Source organism: Lepidochelys kempii, chromosome 1 (genome assembly GCF_965140265.1).
Source record: "Lepidochelys kempii isolate rLepKem1 chromosome 1, rLepKem1.hap2, whole genome shotgun sequence".
Taxonomy (NCBI): Eukaryota; Metazoa; Chordata; order Testudines; family Cheloniidae; genus Lepidochelys; species Lepidochelys kempii.
In genome coordinates, this window is record NC_133256.1 from 3651231 (window position 1) to 3662740 (window position 11510).

The window sequence follows — 11510 nt, forward strand, 5'->3', positions numbered from 1 at the left end:
TGACAGCTGGTGACCCAGGTTTTGAGAGGGAACTGTGTAACTGACGTCCTGAATGGGAACAGTCAGACAGCTGACTTCACAGGAACAGAGAAGGGGGTGGCAGAGGGTACCACAGTCTAGGTCTCAGTTTTTCAGGACCCTATTTCTGATACTTTTTTTGGAAAGTATCTGTGTCTCTTTACATTTAGATGCAGCTCCAACGCCTGTGATAAGGGAGGAATTGAGACCAGGAAGTTGCCAGGTGGTAGTTTGTGAGAATACAAATGGCCCAACTGACAGAGAAGGGGGTGTCTTCCCACAGGCTGGTGAGACACTGAAAGCAGTCGTGGGAAAGCTGTTGGGAAAACGGTGCATCTGATCAAAGGGTAAACACACCTAGCCCACAGAGCTCAGATCACCGTCCTCTAGGGAAAGGGGGCAAAGGGCCAGCCAATGTGCAGGATCGCCCTGAAAAACTATCTTCCCAGACCCTGAGGCACCAAAATTCCAGAAACACAATTAAATTCAGAGCCCACACAGACGGGAACACTGGAGGGAAAGACAAGCCATTGACTGATTACTTGGGAGAGAGTCAAAGGACACCATGGATAATGAACGAACTAACCTCAAACTACAGTATCTGAACAGAGGGTGTGGTAGCATAAAGATACTTGTAAACACCCATCTGTGATTTAAAAAAAATGGTATTAATGTAAAGTTTTGGGATAAGAATTTGATGACTGATGTTAAACCTTATGGTAAGTCTAGTTCATAGATAATAACTGTAAACAGAATTAAATCAGATCACAGCAGAGAAACCTGGTTTGCAGTGTCCCAATAGGGAAACTGAGGCACACCACCTCATGGCCTTGATGGCTGGGTACCAAGAGAACTGTAACACACACTGCCGTTGAGGTAGTCAGTGACTAACCTCTTGCAGCAAACTAAGGGATGAGGTGACACATTCTCTATCATCGGGGAGCATCCTGTAACCATCATAGACCTCATTTTCATATAAATGGGATTTTACATATGAAGCATGCCTTGTAATGTCTCAGGGGAAAGGTTATGATCTGCTGAAAGTCATGTCTCTGTCCATACATGTGCATCATTAATGTATATAGAGTTATGAGAATGGTGTTGTATGGCGGTCACTAAAACATGCTGCAAGTTGGGGAATCAGCCAGATATTAGCTCCCCAGAGGCAACAGCAAGGAAAGTGACCAATAGAGGGGCAGGGTGTCAAACAACCCATCAACACCCATTGTCCAGCAAGGGAGCTCCAATGCAATGACTCACGTGCATGAGGCCCCACTAAGGGAATTGGGCAACCTTAATTGGAGAGACTCAGCAATGCCCCCCAGACATGCCTGGACTTGTGCCCTCCAAACCACATTGACTGAGGGTTTAAAGAACAAACTTGTATATTAAGGACTGCAATATACAGTGGGGTGAGAAAAATGCTTAATCCAGATATTGCCAAGTCTAATAGAGTTGAGAGTTGAGACTGCGTGTGTCAAGGTTCCTTCCCCACTCTGAACTCCAAGGTATAGATGTGGGGACCTGCATGAAAGACCCCCTAAGCTTATTCTTACCAGCTTAGGTTAAAAACTTCCTCAAGGTATAAATTTTGCCTTGTCCTTGAACTCTATGCTGCCACCACCAAGCGTGTTAAACAAAGAACAGGGAAAGAGACCACTTGGAGATGTCTACCCTCCAAAATATCCCCTCAAGCCCTACACCCCTTTTTCTGGGGAAGGCTTGATAAAAATCTGCACCGACTTGCATAGGTGAACACACCCAAGTCCTTGGATCTTAAGAACAATGAAAAAGCAATCAGGATCTTAAAAGAAGAATTTTAATTAAAGAAAAAATAAAAGAACCATCTCTGTAAAATCAGGATGGTAAATACCTTTCAGGGTAATCAGATTCAAAACATAGAGAATCCTGCCAGGCAAAACCTTAAGTTACAAAAAGACACAAAAACAGGAATATCCATTCCATTCAGCACAGCTTATTTTCTCAGCCATGTAAACAAACAGAATCTAACACATATCTAGCTAGATTAATTTCTAAGTTTTAAGACTCCATTCCTCTTCTGTTCCCAGCAAAAGAATCACACAAACAGAGCGAGCCTTTGTTTCTCCCCGCTCCAGATTTGAAAGTATCTTGTCTCCTCATTGGTCATTTTGGTCAGGTGCCAGCGAGGTTATCTTAGCTTCTTAACCCTTTACAGGTGAAGGAGTTTTGCCTGTGGCCAGGAGGGATTTTATAGTTCTGCATACAAAAAGGTGGGTACCCTTCCCTCTATATTTATCACACGCTCCCCAAATCTCAGCTAGGGTGAAACACTGGCTGGGATTTCTTCATGGAGCTCTAGGAGAAAACAGAATTAATAAGACACATGCACCTCTACATATACTACCAAGTATATAAAGACTAAAATATTTTCCACATCTCAAGGATGATTTTAACCAGTTGATTCTGGGAAACTTTCGGGAGAGAGTGCATAAGCCATTTTGTTAGAAGCTCCTGAGATGTATTGGATGTCGAAATCAAAATCTTGGAGAGCTAAACTCCACCGAATAAGTTTTTTGTTATTTCCCGTGGTGGTATGAAGCCACTGTAGAGCAGCATGGTTGGTTTGCAGCTGGAAACACCCTCCCCAAACATATGGGTGTAGCTTTTCCAGAGCGTGGACAATGGCGTAACATTCTTTTTCACTGACTGACCAGTTGCTTTCCCGCTCAGACAACTTCTTGCTGAGAAACACTACAGGGTGGAATTCTTGATCCAGTCCTTCCTGCATTTTGACTACTCCCACACCACCCTCAGGCACATCTCTTGTTACTAGGAACGGTTTGTGAAAGTCTGGGTCCCTTAGCAGAGGGTCGGACATGAGTGTGGCTTTAACCTGGTGAAAGGCCTTCCAGCACTCTTCAGTCCACTGAACGACATTTGGCTCTTTCTTTTTGGTTAGGTCTGTCAGTGGGGCAGCGATTTGGCTGTATTGCGGTATAAATCGCCTGTAATATCCGGCCAAGCCTAAGAAGGATTGGACCTGTTTCTTTGACTTTGGGACAGGCCACTTTTGGATAGCATCCACTTTGGCCTGTAGAGGGTTGATGGTTCCTTGACCCACCTGGTGTCCAAGGTAAGTCACTCTGTTTCAGCCTATTTGACACTTCTTAGCCTTAACAGTTAGTCCCGACTCCCTTTTGCACTCAAAGACTTTTTGTAGAAGTTCCAGGTGTTCTGCCCAGGAATCTGAAAATATGGCCACATCATCAAGGTAGGCGACTGCATAGTCTCCCAATCCTGCTAGAAGACCATCTACAAGTCTTTGGAAGGTGGCGGGTGCATTCTGCAGCCCTAAAGGGAGTACATGAAATTCATACTGCCCGAGATGTGTGGTGAAGGCTGACCTTTCCTTGGCAGATTCATCGAGCGGTACCTGCCAGTACCCGTTGGTTAAGTCCAAGGTAGAGATGAACTGGGCCCGTCCCAGTTTCTCCAATACTTCATCTGTGCGTGGCATTGGATAGATGTCTGGGCGAGTTACAGCATTTAGCTTACGGTAGTCCATGCAAAAACGTATCTCCCCATCTGGTTTGGGTACTAGAACCACTGGACATGCCCATGCACTGCCAGAGGGGCAGATTACCCCCACCTGTAGCATATCCTGGATCTCCCATTCTATAGCAGTTTTAGCTTGAGGAGACACCTGGTAGGGTGGACTTTCATTGGGTGAGCATTACTTAAGTCAATGGAGTGGTATGCCTGTTCAGTCAGTACTGGGGTGGCTGAGAACATCGGAGCGTAGCTAGTGCACAGCTCCTTGATCTGCTGTCACTGCATACACCCAAGGGTCATGGAGAGGTTCACCTCTTCCACGTCACCAGCACTTCTCCCTTCATAGTAGACCCCTTCAGGCCACTCAGCATCATCTCCTCCCTGGGCTGTAAACTGAGAAATCTTTAATTCTCTGGAATAAAAGGGCTTTAGAGAATTAATATGGTACACTTTAGGCTTTCGGTTGGAGGTGGGGAATGCTAGGAGATAATTAACAACTCCCAGGCACTCTTCGACCGTGAATGGCCCTTTCCACCACACTTCCATTTTATGGGCCTGGAGCACATTTAAGACCATGACCTGGTCCCTACATTGAAGGACCGCTCTCTGGCATGTTTATCATACCAGGCTTTTTGCTCTTTTTGAGCATCCTGTAGGTTTTCTTTAGCAAGGGCTAAAGAGGTTCAGAGGGTGTTTTGTAGGTTGCTTACAAAGTCCAGAATGTTAGTTCCTGGAGAAGGTGTAAATCCCTCCCATTGCTGCTTCACCAACTGTAATGGCCCCTTAACCTCACGGCCATATACAAGTTCAAATGGTGAAAACCCTAAACTGGGATGTGGTACAGATCTGTAGGCAAAGAGCAATGGCTGCCACAGTAGGTCCCAATCATTGGAGTGTTCATTTATGAATTTTCATATCATGGCCCCCAAGGTTCCATTAAACTTCTCCACCAAGCCATTTGTTTGGTGGTGGTAAGGAGTGGCAATCAAGTGATTTACCCCATAAGCTTCCCAAACGCTTTCCATAATTCCTAACAGGAAATTAGTTCCTGCATCTGTGAGGATGTCAGAGGGCCAACCTACCCTGGCAAGAATGTCTGTTAGTGCCCGGCACACACTTTTAGCCCTGGTGTTGCTTAGAGCTACTGCTTCCGGCCATCGGGTGGCAAAATCCATGAAAGTCAGGATGTACTGCTTTCCTCTGGATGTCTTTTCCAGAAAAGGACCCAGAATATCCACAGCTACTCACTGAAATGGAACCTCAATGATGGGGAGTGGCTGGAGAGGGGCTTTGACCTAGTCTTGGAGTTTTCCCACTCTTTGGCATACCTCACAAGACCGGACATAGGTAGAAATATCCTTCCCCATTCCCTCCCAGTGGAATGACATCCCCAAATGGTCTTTGGTCCTGTTCACCCCAGCATGGCCACTAGGATGATCATGGGCTAAGCTCAAGAGCTTGACCCAGTACTTAGTTGGAACTACCAACTGTCTCTGAGAATGCCAGTCTTCCTGGTGTCCACCAGAGAGAGTTTCCTTGTAGAAAAGTCCTCTTTCTACAACAAACCTGGATCAATTAGAAGAGCTGAGAGGTGGTGGGTTGCTCCATGCCACCATCCAAGCTCTCTGGAGGCTTTCATCTGCTTCTTGTTCAGTCTGAAACTGTTCCCTTGAGTTTGGAGACATCAGTTCCTCATTGGATTGTGGATCTGGGCTTGGTCCCTCTGGAAGCAATTCACATGATGGGGCTGTTTCTGTTGACTGTGAACCGCTCTCTGCTGGTGCACTATGTTGGGGTTCAGGCTCCGGCTGAGCCTCTTTAGTAGGGTTATCTGCTGCTGCCAGTACAGGCTTGGTCGGGTCCTCTGGTGTTGGGGTTGCAAGTACTGAAATCAGTGTTGGCAATGGGTCTGGTGCTGGTTGTATCGCCGGTTCCGGTTCTGCGACTGGCTCCGTTTGGGTCTCTGGGACTGGATCCACTGCTGGTGGTGCAGACGGTGGCCTGGGCTCCGGTTCCATCACCTCTGACCGGGTCCTGGTAGAAGTTTCCAGAAGAGAGCTAGGCGTGACAGATTAGCCTGGCTGCGGGTGACCATTCCCACCCTCTTGGCTAGCTTCACTTGATTGGCAACAGCATGGGGATGGGATAATCATCATAGACTGCAAAAGTCCACGTTCCTGACCAGCCCTTGTACTGGACAGGCAACTTGGCTGTAGGCAAATTGAAAGAGTTGGACTTGAAGGGTTGAATCGTCACTTGGATCTCTGGGTTGATTAAATTCGGGTCCACTAAGGAAGCATGGATAGCTGACACTTGTGCTCCAGTGTCCCTCCACGCGGTGACCTTCTTCCCGCCCACACTCACAGTTTTCCTCCACTCCAAGTGTATCTGGGAGGCATCTGGGCCTGAGGACCTCTGGTGTGATTCCGGTGCAATGGACTGTAATCTGTTGGGGTTCTTGGGGCAGTTGGCCTTTACATGCCCCGGCTCGTTACATTTAAAACATCGTCCAGCTGATGGGTCACTGGTGTGGCGGGACAATAAGGTGTCTGGAGTGTTCCTTGGTGTGTAGTTGGGGCTTTGGGCGGCCCCCAGTAGTAGGGTGTGGTCTGAGGTTGTCCCTTCTGGTATCCGCTCCAACTACGAACAGTTTTTTTTTTTCATTTCTGCCACCTCCACCCATTTGGCTCCAATCTCCCCCGCCTCGATTACAGTTTTGGGCTTACCATCTAGGATGCATCTTTCTATTTCCTCAAGAACACCCTCAGCCTACAGAAAAGCCTATTCTCAGCCTACAGAAAAAATCCTTTGTCTCCAGGCAAATAGACAGAAAAAACGCCTAGTTGCTCTTAGCTTAAATAAACAAACAAGAACGAAAAACCTCTTCAGGTCTGTGAAAAACTTGTGCATTCCCTGCAGGAGGTTAAGTACCCTGCACTGAGGTAGAGAAAACTCCTGCTCAAAAAAGACAAATCCCTTGGTTACACTTGCTGCTCTGGCCCCCAGGCAGAGACAGGAATACTCTAATTGCTTTCAGCTTAAAACCTGTTTCTAAGCAGCCCAAAGGGGAAAAAATGTCCTTTTAAAATCCTATTGTGCTTCTGCTTCAAAATGATGAAAAAAAAATCTCAAAAGCATCTAAAAAAAAATCTTAAAATGATCCCACCACTCTCCCACCATGTCAAGATTCCTTCCCCACTCTGAACTCTGGGGTACAGATGTGGGGACCTGCATGAAAGACCCCCTAAGCTTATTCTTACCAGCTTAGGTTAAAAGCTTCCTCAACATACAAACTTTGCCTTGTCCTTGAACCATATGCTGCCACCACCGAGCGTGTTAATCAAACAACAGGGAAAGAGCCCACTTGGAGATGTCTAACCCCCAAAATATCCTCCCAAGCCCTACAGCCCCTTTCCTGGGGAAGGCGTGATAAAAATCCTCACCAATTTGCATAGGTGAACACAGACCCAAACGCTTGGATCTTAAGAACAATGGAAAAGCAATCAGGATCTTAAAAGAAGAATTTTAATTAAAGAAAAAGTAAAAGAATCAGCAATGTAAAATCAGGATGGTAAATATCTTACAGGGTAATCAGATTCAAAACATAGAGAATCCCGCCAGGCAAAACCTTAAGTTACAAAAAGACACAAAAACAGGAATATTCACTGCATTCAGCAGAGCTTATTTACCAGCCATTTAAAGAAAAGGAAATCTAATTTGGAATGGAAATGGAAATCTAACCATTTCGAGCTAGATTACTTACTAACAAGTTCTAATACTCCATTCCTGTTCTGTTCCTGGCAAAAGCATCACAGAGACAGACAGACAGACCCTTTGTTCCCGCACCCACCACTCCAGCTTTCAAAGTATCTTGTCTCCTCATTGATCATTTTGGTCAGGTGCCAGCGAGGTTATCTTAGCTTCTTAACTGTTTACAGGTGAAGGGGTTTTGCCTCTGACCAGCAGAGATTTTATAGTTCTGTATACAGAAAGGTGGTTACCCTTCCCTTTATATTTATGACAGTGTGCTTACATTTTCTTTTCTTTTGGTAACTACTCTGACTTTTTGCCTACCCCTTAATATCACTTAAAATCTGTCTTTGTAGTTAATACATTTGTTGTTTATACTAACCTGAAGCAGTGTGTTTGGTTTGAAGCGTGACAGAGACTCCCCTTGGGATAAAAAGCCTGGTGCATCTCAATTTCTTTGTTAAATTGACAAACTCATTTAAGCTTGCAGTGTCCTGCGGGCATAGCTGGACCCTGCAAGAGGGAGGTTTCTTGGGTTGTGTCTGGGACTGGAGATATTGTCTAGTGTAATTCGGTTGCACAAGCCGAGGAGCAGCTTACATGCCAGAGACTGTGTGTGAACAGGCCAGGAGTGAAGTTCTCACAGCTGAGCAGAGGAAGGCTGGCTCCCAGAGTAAAGGATTGGGGTGACCTAACAGATCACCAGTCTAAATATCACCAGAGGGGAACATCAGAGGGTCGCAGAGCAGCATGTAGGTGGACAGGTGGGCAGTGCTGTTGAGATTATATTTTTCTTTGTGACTGTTGGTCCAAGGCCAGCTTTGGGACCTTTCTTGCTACAGAGTGTGTTTGGGGATTTTCAGGGTCTCTTTGCCCTGACAAGCCATAGAATACAATCTGGGTGTCACAAACTTTACTCAGTTTTGTTTCCAGTTGTTGTTGTTCTGTAACTTCAGGCATTTCATTGGTAGAAGTAACCATTGACATTTTTGTGACAATGTACCCCATTGCAATATGGGTTATGTACGATGTCATTGGAAATGTTTCAGAGTAACAGCCGTGTTAGTCTGTATTCGCAAAAAGAAAAGGAGTACTTGTGGCACCTTAGAGACTAACCAATTTATTTGTTATTATTTAAATGTTATGACTTTCTGAATATGATTATCCTTTTTGTATGCATTTATGATTTTTGTCAGAAGCTCTGAATATTTAGTACTTCTCTGCATTTCAAATGTAGTTACAACTGGGTAACAACCAATAGGGAACTTGGTTTCAGTCTCGATAGCTGGTTGGGAAGGGCCTATTCAGGGCAATGTGACATTGGCGGAAACAATAGGCCTTAAGAGAAAGTGATCTCCCACCTGGTGAGCCTCCCTGGTAATGCTTCAGACAGACTCAACGTAATGGATGCTATGACTCTACAAGGCCATGTGACCAGGCCACATAACTCTGGACTCAATCTTGGGGAGTCTGTAATTTTCCCACAAACTAGTCTGGAAACCAAGTTTTGAAACAAAGGGTTCCCACCTTATGCTAAATCTGTAGAAAGTAGGGAGTGACATCGTTGGTGGTTTTTCACTCCTCACTCAAGAAGACTCCGAGAATGTTCATAACTATAACATATTTACCATATTATTTGTTTAAAAAGCATGTAACCCCCTTGCTGTGCTTTTCTCCCTTTACAGGCACCTTGAGCATTTCTGAGTCATATCGACGCATCAACCGCCTCATGGCAGCTCTTAACTTCACCAACTCTGATGCTTCAACTTTCATCCTAACGGGCATCCCTGGCCTGGAGGCTGCCCACATCTGGATTTCCATCCCTTTCTTTACATTCTACATTGTCAGCCTGTTGGGAAATGTCACGCTTCTGTCTGTCGTAGGTATGGAGCAGACTCTGCAGAAGCCAATGTACATGCTGCTCTGCATACTGGCACTTACAGACATTGCCACACCTACCTTTGTCGTACCAAAGGCACTGGGCATATTTTGGTTCAACTTGAAAGGCATTACTGTGACTGGCTGCCTCACCCAGATGTTCTTTCTCCACACGGTTTCTGTTACGCACTCAGCCACCCTCGTGACAATGGCCTTTGATCGCTACGTTGCCATATGTAACCCTCTGAGATATGCCACAATCCTCAGCAATGCACAAATAGCTAAGCTAGGACTTGTAGGTTTCATAAGAGCTGTTCTCTTCATTCTGCCCCTACCCCTGCTCCTGAGTCAGCAGCCATTCTGTGCCAACCGCATTATCCCACACATGCAATGCGAGTACCTAGCTGTGGAGAAGGTGATGTGTGGGGACCTCACAGTCACCAGGATATACGGCTGGGTGCTAATGTTTGTGATCAATGGGTTTGACCTGACGCTCATTGCCCTGTCCTATGGTCTGATCATCAGGGCCGTCCTCAGAATCTCCTCTAACAAAGCCCACCAGAAAGCCCTCAACACTTGCACAACCCACATCTCTGTGATGCTGACATATTATATTCCTGGACTCTTCTCCAGTCTCACAAACCAATTTGGTCAAGGCATCGCTCCCTATGTTCGCATTGTTTTGGCTGACCTCTATCTCCTCATCCCTCCCATGCTCAACCCTATCATTTATGGGGTCAAAACCAAAGAGCTTCGTGACAGAGTAGGCAAATACACCTGCCGAAGGTGATTACCTGGGGCCACTGACTTGAAACCTGTGTGGCAAGGGGAGGAAAGCATATCTCCTCATTAATCAAGGGTGCAGTGTCCCAGTTTGGTAGAGCTAACCATTGTGGAAGTTCACAGTCTGAGAATTTCCTCCCAACCAACATCTTATCACTCCATCACTAAGCACTGCTCTTTCCACTGCTGAGTTACCTGTCTCTGACCATCACTTGACCTCTTTATTGTCACCCCTCAGCCTCCCTGCTCACACACTCTGATACTTAGCCTTTCCGTAACTCTAAGGCTATATCCATACAACCACGCTGTCCACCTACTCATCGTGTCAACCTACTCTATGCAACTCCAGCTACATGAATAAGGCAGCTGAAGTCGATGTACCTTAGGTCAAGTTACAGCGGGTTCTACATTGTGGGGAGGTGGAGAGGGGGCTGTCGATGGAGAAAATCTCCCATTGATTATGTTACTCTTCTTCTTGGGGGTCAATTGCAGAGTGATATGCTGTCGAGTTGGTGGGACTTCACTAGACCTGCTAAATCGACCGCCGGTGGATTGATCTCAGATCATCGATCCCAGTTGTAGTGTAGACCTGCCCTAAGACTACCATAAGACACTGTAGCATTTTGATGCAAAGTAGTTTTCCATTAGTCCCTCTGTGGTAATTGTTCTTGTCCAGTTTTACAAACAAATGTTACACTTTCAGATAGCCAAAGAGAAAAAGAAAGAAAAGGCAATGTTGAAGTTCTTTATCATATGGACAGTGATTTGCTGAGCAAAATGTACGTGTTTTTTCTATGTTGAATCCATCACAAATCCTGGAGGATAGTGCTAATGTTTCAGTGGGAAAGTCCAAATACAGGAAAGCTGCTATAGGAATTGAGGGCATTGAACCAGAGTTTACTGGTGAGAGTTAGGAAATGGTGTGTTTTTGAGAACTGGACTGCTGTATTTAACTATGACATCACCTTTAAGTAAAAATAATGTACTGCTTTTTGCAGGTTTCAGAGTAACAGGCGTGTTAGTCTGTATTCGCAAAAAGAAAAGGAGTACTTCTGGCACCTTAGAGACTAACCAATTTATTTGAGCATAAGCTTTCGTGAGCTACAGCTCACTTTGTTGGGTGCATACTGTGGAAAGTGTAGAAGATGTTTTTATATACATACAAAGCATGCATCTGATGAAGTGAGCTGTAGCTTATGAAAGCTTATGCTCAAATAAATTGGTTAGCCTCTAAGGTGCCACAAGTACTCCTTTTCTTTCTGCTTTTTGCAGTTGTTTTTGAAGTCAATTTTGGAGTGGAAGAGACTATGAACTTTCCTTGCATCCTAGAGAGGACTCTTTGTGATATCCCCATGCACACAGAGCAGGGTTTCTTGTTTCCGTGAACCTTTCCCTTTTTTTTGGATGATTATTCTTATACTTGCTGTTTAATAAATTATATTTGGATTGAACTTAACTTAGTGATCAGGGGGTCAAGGAATCATCCACTGTGAAGGGAGTACCCTGGAGTGGGGACATTCTAGCTCCTATCCTAAGTGACCATAGGA

At 45.3% G+C, this 11510-nt stretch overlaps 1 protein-coding gene across 1 annotated transcript; it reads left to right on the plus strand.

Moving 5' to 3' along the window:
• Window positions 1-220: 220 nt before the first annotated feature.
• On the plus strand, window positions 221-9970 carry LOC140917334 (olfactory receptor 52D1-like). The gene is made up of 2 exons (XM_073359953.1): window positions 221-348; window positions 8988-9970. Exon 2 carries the CDS (start codon window positions 9032-9034, stop codon window positions 9968-9970), a length of 939 nt encoding a protein of 312 aa, XP_073216054.1. The 5' UTR covers window positions 221-348; window positions 8988-9031.
• Window positions 9971-11510: the final 1540 nt, after the last annotated feature.